Genomic DNA, 16,002 nt, shown 5'->3' with positions numbered 1-16,002 from the left:
ACTTTTCTGACTGCTTACGCACTGGGCGTTTGAGTTGGAATTATCATTTTGCAAGGCGGCCATACGATGATGTCATCCATTCTTGTTCCTTCACAGTGCTTTTTTTGTATTTCTTTTCTTACTGCAGAAAGCTGAAGGGCCCCCTCAAACTGTTGCTGCTGCTGTTGTTAGCAGGTGTAGTCTGCAACATGCCAGTAATACTACATTAATGGTGGACAGTAAGTGACCCTCTGGAGGTTGTTGGACTCCAACTCCCATCAGCCCCCGTCAGCATGGCCAGTAATCAAGTCTGATGGGAGTTGGAGTCCAACAGCCTCTGGAGGGGCACAGGTTTCCTGTTCCTGTTCCTTCTCGGCGTTCACATGAATTGGATGGCCTTCCTGTCTTCCTTGTTCTCAAGTATCTACTTTGTGGAGTTATACTGCCCTTGCAGAGTCTAGTTTACCTATCATGGCTAATGTAATCCTCAGTGATTTTGTCTGATCCTTTTCCACAGCTGTAGAAGATAATGGCCATCACTATGTCTTGAGGTCATGAATTCCACATTGGAATTGCTTTGCTGGGTCAGACAAATGTCCAAAATAAAATGTTAATGAAAGAGCCAAAGTTTGAATCAGGGACGGTGAGGAAAGGAGCACATCTGGTGTGGGCTGCTTCCATGTGACACCACAGCCCGGCCAACAAGACATTCCAGACAGGAGTTGGGGTGCATGAGGCCCACACCATTAAGTACACCACAGCTGCTGGATAAAACACAACATCTGGAAGCTCTAAAGGCATATCTCATCGGGGAGGATATGGAGGAGAGGGATGGCAGACAAGGATGGAAGGAGAGTGAGGAAAGTGCAAGGACGAATTTTACTAAAGGAGGAGGGGAGGAAGGGAAGAAAAGAAGGATGTTGCCCTACCTCGATGATGGCTGAGGAACTAGGGTGGGAAGAGGAAAGGGGAAGAAAGAGGGAAGGGTCTAAGGCTGTTGGCCCAGTGGTGAAACAAGTGAAGAGAAAGGGAGAGGAGGAAGGATAGAACATGTGGAAACTTTATATTTAAAATAGAGATGCTTAGATGAAGCAGGCATTTCTGAAGATAAGTGACCACCTGGAACTCCAAGGATCCTTGTAACCTTAGATAGGGCATCCTTGAAAAACTGGATAAAACTACACCAGCTGGATGATCTGCTTGCTTATATGGGGAGAAGGCATTTTACTTATGTGATTTTTGAAGTGGGATGTGTGCCCCTCCTTAATTACACTACTGGCAGTTTTCCAACATAGACCTTCTAGTTACATAAGCCACCACCGCATGCCGGCCTTCACAGTTCCTGCTGATAAGGTTATTAAGTGAATTCAGATGCTAATGGCTACCCTGGAGTACCACAGCCTTCAAAATACAATGCCCTGTGCTCCAAGCAGCCTGGCACACAATGGCCCTCTTGCTGATGAAATTTCTCCAGCAGAATGTTCTCAGAAACTCCATTCACAGGGGTAATGAGTTGTGCCAAAGAGAGGTCAAACGCTTTAAACACATATATACTTTTCACAGTAGTTAGCCATCTGAACTTCACAGCCTCCCGCATCCCCTCCCTGAAAAATAAAATAAAATAAAATGAGAGTTACGTTTTACCCTGATGCCCCCTGGAGAGCTTGAGCTCATTTTCTGATAAGCAGCATTGCAAGCTGGTGGTGTTTGCCTCGCTGCTGCTGCTTTTGGAAAGGTTAAAAAGAAGCAGCAAGCAACCAACCAGCCTGCATACATTTCTTTGAATCTCTGGCACTGCAAACTGCTCAAGCCGCAGAAGTGCTTGGGGAATATTCATGGGCTTTATGGCATATCATGATTCAGAGAGTGTTAAATTAGCTTGAACAATTGAGGAGCTATGAAACTATCTCGAGTGGCATCCATGCATTATTCATACGGAAGCTAATGAGGGAATTGAAGGGGATAACTAGGCAGAGGTAGGCAAAAGGCAGCTTTATTCTTTTGACTGAAGAGACCATTTTGCTCTGGCTTAATCCTGCATCAGTTTGGGAACTCCCGGGAGTTCGGTGTTGTTTGTGGCGGGCATCATTTAGCCCACAGATACTGTGCGCTTTGAAATCTTCCGTTCCATGGCAAAAGATTTAATGAAATGTTGCATAAACTAATTGCAACACAATGCCAGTAATAGGATTGCCCCTTGGGGTTGTTTGTTATATGTGTATTCCGTGCTTCCCTCCTGCTGCTTCTCCAAAAAGCTCTGCACTGTTCGTACATACTGTACAGTGGTACCTTGGGTTATGTATGCTTCAGGTTACATACGCTTCAGGTTACAGACTCCGCTAACCCAGAAATAGTACCTCGGGTTAAGAACTTTGCTTCAGGATGAGAACAGAAATCATGCTCCGGTGGCGCGGCGGCAGTGGGAGGCCCCATTAGCTAAAGTGGTGCTTCAGGTTAAGAACAGTTTCAGGTTAAGAACGGACCTCCAGAACGAATTAAGTACTTAACCCGAGGTACCACTGTAATTATTTGCCATGTTTTATATACAGTGGTACCTCGGATTAAGAACTTAATTCGTTCTGGAGGTCCGTTCTTAACCTGAAACTGTTCTTATCCTGAAGACCACTTTAGCTAATGGGGCCTCCTGCTGCTGCTGCGCTGCTGGAGCACGATTTCTGTTCTCATCCTGAAGCAAAGTTCTTAACCTGAGGTACTATTTCTGGGTTAGCGGAGTCTGTAACCTGAAGCGTCTGTAACCTGAAGCGTCTGTAACCCGAGGTACCACCTGTACCTTCTTTCTGCTGATGAGCTCAAGGCACTTCACAGTTAAAATAATGGATTATAATTGATGACATATGTGCTATCCCGAGACATCGCCTCCTGTGAGTCAAGGCTCAAGGTACATAGTACCAAAGGCTGGCCAAGGTATTTTGGCACCCAAGGCAGGAAACTCCACACGTGCCCCTCTCTGGAAGCAAAAACACAGCAATAATTAAATAATGTAACAATTTGCTCCCTTTTCACGGCACCCCAAGCCAGCTGCCTGTAAACAGCAGCCTCACCCAACCAGTGATAGGGCCGGTCTCAAGGAGAAGAAGCAAATTTGGTTGCCTTGGCTACAGATGAGGTATTATTCTTATTTTTTGTGCGGGGGCTGTTCTGTACCACAGTATTAATTTTATTATCACTGTCAAACTGTTAATTACTGGATTCTATGCATTTTAATGACCTGGTTTATCACGTAGTGTATCGGAAACCACTTTGTATTCAGTATATAACGAAAAGCGGTATACAAATAAACAAAGAAATATAGAAATAAAATTTCCAGGAGGGCAGGCGCCAAATAGCAACAGGTCCTAGCCAGGCTAATGGAGGAAGCCTTGCTGCCTGTAACCGTTCCCCTTCACTGCAACTGGGTGAAATGGGTGCAGATGGAGACAGTTGTGGAGGCCCAGAGCTAAATGGTACTGGATCCTGAGCAGATTGATGCCTCACCCCCAGATCATTGACTTTGACATCCTGCCTCTTCCTTTGATTCAGCTAGATGGAAAGACTGCTGAAGGAGGCAGTTTTGGTTAAGGGCCTTTGGTCCCAGCTAGACTAAATGAATGGTTGCAGAGCGAGTTCCAAAGTAGTATCCTGTCGACATCAATTCTACCTTCTGACCAGTGACAGCAAAGAGTTAAGTAGCATGGAGTAGTGGCAGGAAGACAATGTTTGATTTCCAAATTCAATCCCATTCAGTGTACGGAAGATGTCACCACAGACATGCAGGACGATCCTTGGAGCCTCTGGGATGTTGCATTCCGGTCATGGTGACTCATTCTATTTTTAGCTCAAGTATCTCTGTCCGTTCTCCATATTTAGTAACTTTGACCGCAGCACACCAGAGCAAACTCAGGGTCGTGCCTCCGATTTCCTTCCTCATTCAGGGTAAGTTGCCCACCTTGTTGTATCTACTCATGAATTATCTGTATAACTTTTTTGAAAAAGAAGAGAAATTCTCTCTCATATTTTTTTTTCTAAGGATACAATAACATTGGTAGTGCCTGCATGCCAGGGCAATCTGATAGACTTCCTGCAGTTTAAATCATTATTAAAAAAAAAAAAGAAGTAACTTTGCTTTAGCAAAGTTAATTGGCTTCAGACTAACTGTACACATGGATTAAACATGGAGAGCAAAGGATTTAGCTGAGCTAAAGCATGATTCCTTCCATTGACCTTGGGATTCTCAAACAAATGTCATTATTAAGGTCAGAACTATTCACTAGTGTAAACAAAGGGAGAGGAGAGCGAAGTTTTATAGCCAGGAAATGTGCCTGTTCAGACTGAAGTAGCTTTCAAAAGAAGCATTCCTGATAATGGTTTGTAGTGGTACAGACTCAAAGCAGTGCTAGTAAAGGTAAAGGGACCCCTGACCATTAGGTCCAGTTGTGACCGACTCTGGGGTTGTGGTGCTCATCTTGCTTTATTGACCGAGGGAGCCGGCGTACAGCTTCCGGGTCATGTGGTCAGCATGACTAAGCCACTTCTGGCAAACCAGAGCAGCGCACGGAAATGCCGTTTACCTTCCCGCCAGAGTGGTACCTATTTATCTACTTGCACTTTGAGGTGCTTTCGAACTGCTAGGTTGGCAGGAGCAGGGACCGAGCAACAGGAGCTCACCCCGTCGCGGGGATTCCAACCGCCGACCTGATCAGCAAGTCCTAGGCTCTGTGGTTTAACCCACAGTGCCACCCGCGTCCCCAAAGCAGTGCTAGTGGGGGCCAAATCCTGTATCACAGGCTGGATGGAGTGCTGGACTGCAACTTTGGGTATCAGGGTATCCTCACACCAATTTAAAGGACACTATTTCTCTGCCTTAGGGTTGCTGGGCACAGGGGCAGTCCTGCCATGAAGCATGGTGAAGGGATTGGGGCAGCTGAAGCCTGGGACTCCATGGTGCATGGCCCACCCCCACCCCCTGAGATGGCCACCAGCATTACTTCAGTTGTGAAGCACACAATTACCATTTCTCTCCCCCACAGCCATGGCACGCTTACAAACATGTGGGGAACCTTTTTCAGTCCAAGGGGCACATCTCCTCTGGGCAAACTTCTGCAGGTCACATGCCAGTGTTGGGCAGGGTCAGAAGAACAATGAATTTAAATGTTGCCAGGGCCGGCTCACCCATGAGGCTGGGTGAGGCAGCTTCCTCAGGTAGGGGGAAGCTCAAGAACAGGCCCTTCTGCAGGTGCCCTGCCTTCGCTACAAGAGAAGCAGCGCAGGCAGAAGCACCAAGGAGATCTTGCCAAAAATCTAATGAAACTTTGTCAAAATTCCGTGAGATCCCATGAGATCTCGTGAGATTTCAGCAAGGACTCACAATATCTCACCAGAACCCACGGTCAACATCACCACTTTGCAGGTGCTGCTGCACATCCCAGATAAGAGAGGCTTCAGTGGGGCAGGGCAACACATTCCCATTTTGCCTCAGGCAGTGCAACAGGGTTTACGCCCCTGAATGTTACCTTTGTGCAGTATGCTACTTTCAGCCCACACTTGACACCCCTCTCTATCCTCCATCCAGGCAAGCAAGAGTCATTATTTGAGCTGAAGGATAACTAGCCAGGCAAAAAATTATCAAGGGTGTGTGTGTGGGGGGGGGGTCATTTGGACTCTTTGTCAGATAACAAGAAGTTTGGGGGCAGCCCTGGTTGTGAGGATCCACCTGGGGGAGAGACTGTCCTCTATCAGTTTGTCTCCAACTAGTAGTGAAGTCTACATATTTTGCTCTTGAGGGTAGGGCAGGGCTGGCCCAGTAAATTTTGTTGTCTGAAACAGGATTGCACAACCTGCAAAGGAATGGGGCTTTCTACCACTTTGCGTTTGGTTTATGTCGTTGCAAACACCAAGTTGTAAGATGGTTGCTTTTTGTTCAAATGAATGCACAGGGGACTATTTCGCTTGCAAAGTGGTTCGCGAGGGGTGGGTGTCAAAAGTTTAAGGGGAAGTGTTGCTCAGGCAGTTTTGTAAGGCAGGGGTGATGATTCATGGCTGCTTGCACGTCCCCAAGAAAGAGGACTCAAGATTTGTACAAGCTATAAACTGAGAAATGCAATGCATCTCATCAGAGTCAACAAGACTGTGATCAGGGGGCCCGTGTGCCTGTTCAACCTGATGTTTAAGCGCTTTCTGTTGATGGGCAACTTCAAGGCCTCTGCTCTCCTTTTTCGTCATTCTGCAAGCTGTGCTTGGATCAGACGGCTGTTCAGATAGAGATCCTCTTCAAACAGGGGCCTGTTCCCTGCAAAATAGGACATATGGCTACCCTACATTTGGCTAGTTATGGACTAATCTGTCCATTTTGGTTTCTCTCGGATTTTCATTTTTTCCTATCGTAAGTTCAGTTCCCCACATTTCTGCATCAGTTCGCTATTTTATTTAAAGTCCTCATGAAAATTAATCAGCATTTTAGTGTTACTATGGGACGGACAAATCTCCCTTTCAGTTTCTTGAATTTTCTCATTTTCCCAGTTCTCCACATTTCCACATCAGTTTGTGCTTTTTTAAAAACTTCATGAAGATTCATCAGCATTTTAGTTTCAATTTCCCTTAATCTACACATTTTTCTACGCAGTTATGCATGATGTACATGTTTTGCAATTTCCCATAATAAACCCAGTTTTGTACACTTTTTTAAAAAAAAGTCTGCATGCCGCATCATCATATGATTAAGACAAGTGTGAATTTCAAAGGGAGGAATCCAGTGTAGCGCTAACTCCCGCATTGTGTCTGTTTCTGCTTACACAACTAAATCCCCACCCCACCTTGCACCCATCTCTAAATCTGTTCTGAGGTTTACCCCAGCCCTCTGAAGCAAATTGGGGGAGGGTGTAGGGCTCATGGAGGGATAAGAGAGGGGTAGAAATTCTACTGCACAAAAAGACATTGTTGCGACTTGAACAGCGCCGATAGGTTAGCTGCATTTCGGTTCACACATTGTTTTGGGAAGTGCAGATTAGGTCTATGTGTCACATGGAGCTTTGTCCTCCAACATCTTACTGCTGCCCCCCGCACACCACATCACCAGATACCTGAGTGGCCCCCCACATTATTTCCATTGGTTGGGTTGGCCTGGCGGGCTGGGGACCACTTTGTATCTTAGGGTAGTTTGCTTTCTGTAAAAATAAGATATATAATCAGAGTATTTCCAGAATCTGAGAAGATTCAGGGGTTTTTATTCAGAGTATAATAGGGATTTTCCATACTGTCCTGAAAATGTCAGAGTTGATGGGAACTCTGCCCCGGGTTATTTGAAAGAAAACTTGAAGCAGTTCTTGAGGCAGCCAGAAAACACAAACAGTTTTCATTTTAAACTTTAATCACTTTCTCTAAGGTGAAACTTCCTGAGGAAAGGAAAGAAAATCTCCCTCTTGTAAGTAAGCACAATTTCCTTCTTTCTGTTCTGTTTTCTTTGGAACAAAAGGCCTTGCCTTGCCTTGTGCCCAAGTAGTGTAGGTGTTTCTCAGAATTCACATATTATTGATGAGGAAATATGTGGACACCGAAGCAGCGCTATACCTTTTGGCAGGACCAACTTAACCACCAAAAATAGTGAGCAAGCTTGTGAGTTCTCCAGAATTTTTCTTCAGTTAAGTAGAAGAAAAAAATAGCTGGCAGGCTTACCTGAGAGCAACAGGTGGCAGTGAAAACAGGTGTACCTTGCACCAGCATCTCTCTGGGGAGTTAAAATGGTCACTCCTACCATTGAAAAATTATTTAAATGGGTGGGCCCAGGGCAGGTAGACCTCAGCAGTAGGCAGTACAGTAGTAGAGTGTGCCTTAGGGCAGAAGCAGTTTGACACATGGGGTGGTGCTGCTACACTAGCTTCCTGGCATGTGGGTCACTGTTGCTTACTGGGGGGAAAGGGGTAGGGTGATGCAAATGCAGTGACAGAAGGCCTAGATTGGCTGACTGCCCTGCCACCCAGGGGTGCCAGCTATAGGGGCAGAAGGGGCTTCAGCCCCCCAATATTTGTAGGCAGGGGGTTGAGCCCCCAAATATTGAGGGGCCACCATTCCACACCACCTCCAGCAAGCACTGGCATGCTGGGTGGGGGCGGGAGGCGTGGAGAGCGCTTTTCACCCTCCCCGCTCCCCACTGCGATCACTTCCTCAAAGGGACACCCACACGTCCCAGCAGGCCTGGCCAGACTTGGGGGGTATGTGAGATGTCATGCATGCATGACAGCCCCCCAAATGTTGGGCCCAACTTGGCGCACCTGCTGCCACCTCACCCCTCCGGCTCCTGGTGAGCTATAGGGACCCAGCTAACTGGAAGCTGGCATACAGCTCTGTCCCTGACAGCAAGCTGCTTCTGCCTGAAGGTGCTGTGTGTTGGTGTCAAAGCTGAGAGATTTTCACCAGTCTCCCACCCCCTCAGCTAACTTGAAGGGTGATAGTGATGCAGCAATAAAACTGCTAGCACATTTGCAAAACTAAGCAGAGTCCAGTATGGTTTCAAATTGGTTGGGGGACTGCGTGTTGACATTCTTGCATTGCAGAGGATTGAACAAGATGACTCTCGTGGTTCCTTTCCAGCTCTACATTTCTATGATCCTCCCTCCCTCTCTGCCTCTCTCTCATTGGAACATTCTAGTCCAGGGGTGAAGAACCTTTTTGGCTTGGTGGGCGAGAGCTTTATCTCCCCACATCCCCATAGGCCAACTTTGACAAGTGGGTGTGACTACCCAGGTGCCAATCATTCAATGTCAGGATGATATTAGGTGACTGGTAGGCCACCTGATAGGTGGACAGTCCCCCCTACCTGTCAAAGTTGACTCACAGGCATTCCCCTACCATCTAAGGTTTTACTTCATGCTTTTCTTCTTGAGTCTATGAATTGGTTAACCTTTAAGGTGCCTCAAGACTCTTTTACTTGTTCTTGTTGATGTTAACATTTATATAGCCACACATCAGTAATATCTTCTAGATACTTTCCAGCAGACATTTGCAAACTGCACCCCGCCGCCCCCCCACCCCCGCGCACACATCAGTGAGGTGAACAGGAAACAAAAACTGAACTATGCATGCTAATCATTTTCTACTAATAATTAAGCTGATATCCAGGAAAGAAGTTTTAAAACACACACTCAAAAAGTCCCTACTGTAGTTAGTTAATCAATACATAATATTTAGAGATGAACATTTTGCTGCTCCTATTGCATATAATACCTTGCCATTGAAGTCATTGTCCAGGACATTAATATTTCTCAGGCTTAAAAAAAGCTTTGAATGGCATTTTTTTACACATATGAAACTAAAAGCACTTTCTAGCCCCTCTTGTACTATTTGCGCTCATCTGCAAATGTTCTTAATGTCAGGTGGAAAGTGGAAGAGAGCTATTTATAAATCCAATCTGCATTCTAGCCAGTGCCTGATTTTTACATTTGCATTGCAAAAGCCACTTTGTGTGTGTGAAAACACCCTGGCGGGGCTCTCATGTAGCTGGTGTGAAGACAGTCTGTTTTACTTTTTGTTTTGAAACTTACATTGTGTTCATGAAAGGAAATTTGAATGAACTGACCTTCGCAAGGAAGTTGTAATGTGTTAGAGAGAGTGGAGGGCAGGAGGAGAGGGAGAGAATGAAAGAGAGAGGGGAGCAATGGATGCAACCACTATAATGCTTTGCTTGTTATGAGAGAAAACTGGTGCCCTTGGGCAACCAAAATGATTGAGAGACCGCAGCAAGCCCCTCCACTTTGAGAAAGGTTGACTCAGTTGCTGTACCTGATCACCTGTTTATCACCTGTTAGTTCTTTAATTCAGCAGTCATATAAAATGCAGAAGTGAACAGGTTAAATTGTTTGCCAGTATGAAGGTGCATTTTGGGGAGAAGCTTCTCCTATTGATTTCTTCCTCTTATGCAGGTGTACTCAGCATTGATTCTTTACCTATAGAAAGATGGCAATGCTATGCCTGCAGCTTGGCGACTCCGCCAATATCTCCCTTCAGAGAAATTCATGAACAGTACATGAAATATGTTGTGGAAAGCTGGTCTCTTGGTGCTAGGTGGCTTGAGAATTAATTGCATAGCAGGAAGCTACTTCCACAAGACCTTTCGTATGTGATAGTAGGCTTGTGGAATGGTCATGACACAATATGAAACCGTTTTTAAAATGCTGCCTCTGAACAACTGGGAAAGCAGAACTGAGTTTAGGAGATGAACCAGAGTGAAATATTTCTTTAAATAAACTGTTTATCTTTAGTTCCTTCACTGTTCCTCGCTAATTTCGCTGTACCGTATCTTATAAAAATGTATAAATTTAGATTGACATTTTGCCATGTGAATGAGTGTTTTGCAATGCTTCCTAGTTCAAATATGAAACGTTCACATCCTCATTCCTTGAGGATTCATCAGCTTCCTGATTTATACAGAAAAGTCCCTGATTTTTTTCCTCTCTTGTTTCTCAATCAGTACTGTATTTGGAAGGGTCCTTTCTCGTGTTTGAAGATATCTTCAAACTGATTGCATTCTACTGTGTCAGTAGGTAAGTTGGATTTATGTTTTCCGATTATGGTGTCTCTGTTCACATATGGGAATGTTCAATGGGGAGATTCTAGGACAACATAGCCCATCAAATTGGGTGATTCCTTACGCATCGCCAAAAAGAGAGGACAAAAAGGGCAGCAATCAAAAAGGGCACATTTGCATAACATTTGCATCTCTTAACAGGCATTCTTGCTTTTGGCTGTGGGGACATCTTGAAGACTTATTTATCCCAACAGGTCTATGCAGTTGTTAAAAACCTTTCTGAGGAGCCATTCATTTAATGATTCTTCTGAGGTACTTCTAATGGTGTGTGTGTCTATATATCGTTGCATATGGCCCATATTTTGCGAGAGGTTAGCATATAAATCTTTTACAAATGAATGTGTTTTGCAACTGAACAAAACCAGAAAACTGTCACTGCATATTCACTCCCTTGTGTTCATGAAAGTGAGAAGGCAATTATGAAAGAAAGCTTCTCATTTGATGTTGTTGTTATTGGTTATATCTGTACATCATGCTGATAGCATGTTTCGGTGAACACAGAGCTGCTGCCACTCTTCCTCATAATGCTAAATAACATAGAATCATAGAATTGTAGAGTTGGAAGGGACCCTGAGGATCATCTAGTCCAAACCTCTGCAATGAAGGAATCTCAACTAAGTCGTGTGATGTCATTGCCTTCTGTTTCCTTGCCGTTGTGCGACTTTGTTGGCTGCTGCTTGCAAGGGGTGGAAAAACTCAGAGCATAGTGACATCAGTTCCCAAGTCTCTAACTAAACATCAGTGGGGAGACATAGTGTGGGCACGAGTTCCTCTTAGTTTGGACAATGTACAATTGCTCAGTGACCAAATTTCAGCAGGGGTATAGGAGGTTCTGCTTTTAAAAATATTCAAGGGCATACAGAATGCTTTCAATTGGTGGGGGAGAGGCTGTTTGGCAAATTAATTTTTAACACACACTCAGTAAAAGTGACGTCCAAATTTATGTATGGATTTTCAAAAGAACAAAAGAAAGGAAGTAGGGGGAAGAAGCGAGGGAAAATTGAGTTCTTCAAATAATTAAGTGTTTTCTGAAATCAAGTATTCTGGCTGGCCTTGAAAATATCTGTAAAATTGCCTGTCAATGGGAGTTGTTGTTGTTGTTGTTGTTGTTGTTGTTGTTGTTGTTGTCATCTGTTTTTCTCAAATGACATTGGAGTGTGCCTCTGGGGGTGAAGTCAAACTGCTGTGTTAGCAGCACTGAAGGGACCTCCCCAGGACGCAAGCCTGGGAAGGGTGTATGGAGGTCCTGGGCTGCCCAGATGACAAGGCCTTCCCCTTAGCCTTACTGATTGATGTGGTCCAAAGGAAAGCAGAGCCATATGTGTGGCACAAGCTTGGCTGCAGGAGTCGCCAGAAGGAGGTGTACAACGCACCACCCACCCACCCTAGGGACTCCACCCCGGAATTGTGTAGGGTTTACTCCTTAGTTTTACCTTCTTCTGAAAGTATACCACAGGGCAGTGAAGGTTTAGGATCAGAGTTTTCCGTCTCCTAAATGGGCTACCTTCCCAGGTTGACAAGCCCCATCTGCCTCTATGAGAGTACTTGCTAAAGAAAAGATTGTGTGGTTAATGTTAAGACTAAGGATAGGTGAGTATTTCAGTTTTGACTTCTCTCAGTTAATCATTTTTCCAGTGCTCAGTTCTCCACATTTACACACCAGTTTGCCAGTTGTTGTTTTTTTAAGTCTCCCTGAAACTTCAGCAGCGTTTTAGTGTGGATTTCTCTCCATGTGTACATTTTTGTATGCCATCTTGCCTAATTCAAACATCTTTGCAATGCATTTTTTTCCTAATACAGTATGGGGGCCTTTTTATTGTTTCTTTCAACAACACAGGCATTTTAATGCACATTTTACTTTAAGATGTGCATTTTTGTGTACATTACTTGGCTGGAGAACCACACTGCAAGAGTTGGAGAAGTGAAATTTTCAAAAGACGTCTGTGTTTGGGTTCGTGAATTAGGAATATTCACCCTTAAATGAAAATTGAACTTAGTTTCTCCCTCATCCCTAGTTAAGGCCAACAGTAGCTGAAGGGGAGATGAAAGGCCATCATGAGTTCATCTCTTAGCCATCCTGGGATCTGTCAAGGCAGGCAGTTTGCTCAGCACTCGTGCCAGTCATGTGAAAGAATGATTTCCTCCGGTGCAGAGAAACTACAAGCCAAGCGAGCTATTTGAAACTCAGCTGTTCCAAGCTGTTTTTAAAAGAATTATAATTGACTTTGGGTTAGCAATAAAAAGAGCCAGACTTCCTCTCCACCCCACCCTCGCCATCTCACAGGACCAGTACTATGAACTCTCCTGTGGGAAGGATCCCAGGAGAGAAATGCAGGTCAGCAAAGGCCACATCAGAGCCTGCTTCAGTTGGATTACCCTCCTGTACCATTTTACAACCAACTGACCTGCAGGAAATATGCTGATGGCTTGTTCTATGTTGATGTGAGTCTCATTCGCACGACACTCTAAGCCAAATAATTGCTCAGTGCAAATGTGTGGGATCCCAGAGAAGAGCTTGCGGCTGTTTCACTCCTCGTAGGAGGTAAAGAAGCTATTGTTTTCTGCTTTGCCCTGTATTTATCGCATGCAGAGCTGTTTCCCTTCTGCTGTAGTTCATCTTCTAAACTATGGTATTCGACTTGCTGGCGGCTGTGGTAAAAGTAGATAACTTCCATAAATTAATTACTGAAGTTACATTGTCATTATGTCATTTCAATGTTAAGAAAAAACATGGAACGTAATCAATTACATGTTCTCTGGGTTGATTTCCGTTCTGGACATGGGGCACATAGGCAAACAGCAGATTCTGCTCCATTTCTGTTTTCTTTGGTATTCTCTGACATCCCTAACTCCTTCCTGGTTGTTTTGCTGCTGTGCCACACTGAGCTAAGCCAAAGTTTGACCTAGCTTGTCACCCAAACCTAGACTTGTAGTCTAGCTCTCTTGGGCAAACCATGAGCTGTAAGCAAGGCCCTATGGTTTATGGCTCATGGTTTGTCCAGGAGAGCAATAACAGGAACCCGGGCCTGGCTTATATGTCAAACCGTGGCTGAAGAGCCTTGGGACACAGGTGGACTTTCTCCCCCATCCCTGCTTGAATCACTCTATGATTCAGAATATAAACTTACTGTAAATGCGTTTCCATTGAAATTATTGCAAATTATTTCGAAGCACTGCATCTGTCTAGAATAAGAAATGAAATAATGCAGAACTAACCAAGCAGCTTTTATTCCCTACCAAGCCACATGCAACTTTGAATATATTTATTTATTCATTTCTTTTCCACTTCCTAGAGATTTGCTTCCCTCCACGCTAAAGCTGCCACAAGCGATATTGGAAGCCAATAGTGTCACAGATCTAGAAACCATCTCTAGTCTGGAGATAGGTAAGTTGTGTTGGAGACCCCTGGCAACTTCTTACCCCAAACCCTAAATGATGGGTTCATTATTTGGATGTACACCTAAGGCTTCTAGTCCTATGCACAATTCCATCACATGCCAGAATTCTCTCTTGTTTCGCTGAACTCAGCAAGAGGTGGGAGTGTTCTGCAAAGCATTCCTGCTTGTCATCCCTGCTCAAGGGCCTTGTATCTCCTCTTCTCCGCCCTTGGTGAGAGGGAGGAGTGCTTTGCAAGGTGGCAGAAGCGATGGGGCAGGTAGGGTGCCACCTCTTGTACTTTCCTTGCCTAAGGCAGCTGTTTTGCCCTGCCTCCTCAGTGGGCTGTCTCTGTAGAAGCATAATGCCTCCAACCAGGGAGGCCAATCATAGTCATCATGGCTAGTAGCCACTGATAGTCTTATCCTCCATGAATTTGTCCAGTCCTCTTTTACAGCCATTCAGGTTGGTGGCCATGGGAGTCCCATAGATCCACTATGGTGTGTGTGGGAAAAGTACTTTCTTTTACCTGCCCAGAGTCTCCCTGCACTCATCTTCATTGCATGCCCATGCATTCTAGTCTTTTGCTTTGATCAAGATTAGTGTGATGTGGTTGAGCATAAGATATCAGCTGGAAATACTTGGTGCAAATTTAATCTGAGCCACATTTTTGCAGATAGACTGGCCACAACATCCTATGAGACTGGCCTGGCCTACAAGATTGTTGTCAGGGTATTGAATTAACATCCAAAATGACCTTTGAGCACTTGAAATTATTTCTAGGACACATAGAAGATATACACTGTATTGTGCTTCTTAGGCTAGTAAAAACCTAATCAATTCAGAGAGGAGGTGATGGCAGGTAGCAAACCAGAGTTTTCTTTTCCAAAAGGAAAGATTTCGTAATCTACAATGCTTATTTCCACTTCCCCCAGAATCATGCCTGTCTTAGGAGGAGGAATTCCCCGTTTCATTCTGACACTTCTGAGATATATGCACACAGCCCTAGGCACAAATCATACCTCTGCAACAGTATTTGTTTAATGCTACTTTATATGCAAATACTCTTGTACGATAATTTCTGGGTCTCTACTTCAGGATGGGATTGAGACTTCTTTTGTTTGTCAGTTTGTGCCTAGACTTTGGTAGAGGGAACAAAGTCCATCTTTTGTGGGGGCCCCCAATATAAAATTACAGACTATTAAAAAAATGAACAATTTAATCCAGACCAGACATAGGTATTCAGCAGGGCAGGGAGGGAGATTTGCTTATCTGGAGAAGAGGGTACAGCTGGGTTTGGATGGGGTTCCACTTCCCCGCAAGAACCAGGTTTCTGGTTTGGGGGTCCACTTGGACTTGGCCCTATCTGTGGAATCACAGAGGGGAGCCTGTGGCTAGACTTGCCCTATATTTGCTAAGATTAGTATGCCAGCTACAACCCTATTTAGAGAGATCAAACCTTGGCTCAGTAATCCATGTTGAGGATAGACTACTGTAATGCACTCTACGTGAGGCTGCCTTGGAAGACAGACCGGGAAACCTTTACTGGTACAGAATGCTGTTCCTAATCTGCCAGTACGCATGGCAATTGGAGCACATATACACCAATACTGTTCCAGTTTCACTGGCTGCAGGTGCATTTCTGGGCCCAGTTCAAAGCGCTGATTTTGACCTTTAAAGGCTTAAACGGTTTCGGACAATCTTAGCCAAATGGCCACCTACACTAATACAGACCTATTAAGATCTGCCTCTGAGACTCTGCTCATATTCTCATGGCATGGCAAGTTGATTTGGCTTGCACAAGAGATAGGGACTTTTCTGGCATGGCCCCCGGATTCTGGAACTCCCTCCTCACAGAAGTGTGTGTGGCCTCAACATTGCCAGTGTTTAAATGAATCTTTTTAAAAAAATAATAACTCTCTTTTGACTCACATTCTCTTAAAGGTTCTCTCAGAATTGGTTATTTTAGTATAGATGGTTATGCCCTTAGGGTGGCAATTTATACTGATGTTTGTAAACGTTTTTAAATGGCATAGCTTTTTAAAAGATTGTTAGCACCATTGCCATTTTAT

General features: G+C 44.6%; 1 protein-coding gene across 3 annotated transcripts in view; it reads left to right on the top strand.

Moving 5' to 3' along the window:
- The window catches only part of RIN3 (Ras and Rab interactor 3), an 84,775-nt gene that overhangs the window by 26,981 nt on the left and 41,792 nt on the right, over nt 1-16,002 (top strand). For 2 of the 3 annotated variants that reach the window (XM_081016939.1, XM_081016941.1), the window contains exons 4-5: nt 10,439-10,511; nt 13,849-13,940. In XM_081016939.1, coding sequence (XP_080873065.1) covers nt 10,439-10,511; nt 13,849-13,940 — 165 coding nt within the window. Of the gene's footprint in view, nt 1-3,783; nt 3,913-10,438; nt 10,512-13,848; nt 13,941-16,002 lie in introns of those variants that run through there. The other variant, XM_081016940.1, reaches the window with a different exon arrangement.

This window comes from Podarcis pityusensis (genome assembly GCF_964106645.2).
Source record: "Podarcis pityusensis genome assembly, chromosome: 1".
NCBI lineage: Eukaryota > Metazoa > Chordata > Lepidosauria > Squamata > Lacertidae > Podarcis > Podarcis pityusensis.
Note: the sequence above shows the minus strand (reverse complement) of the source record. Positions and strands in the feature narration are given on the sequence as shown.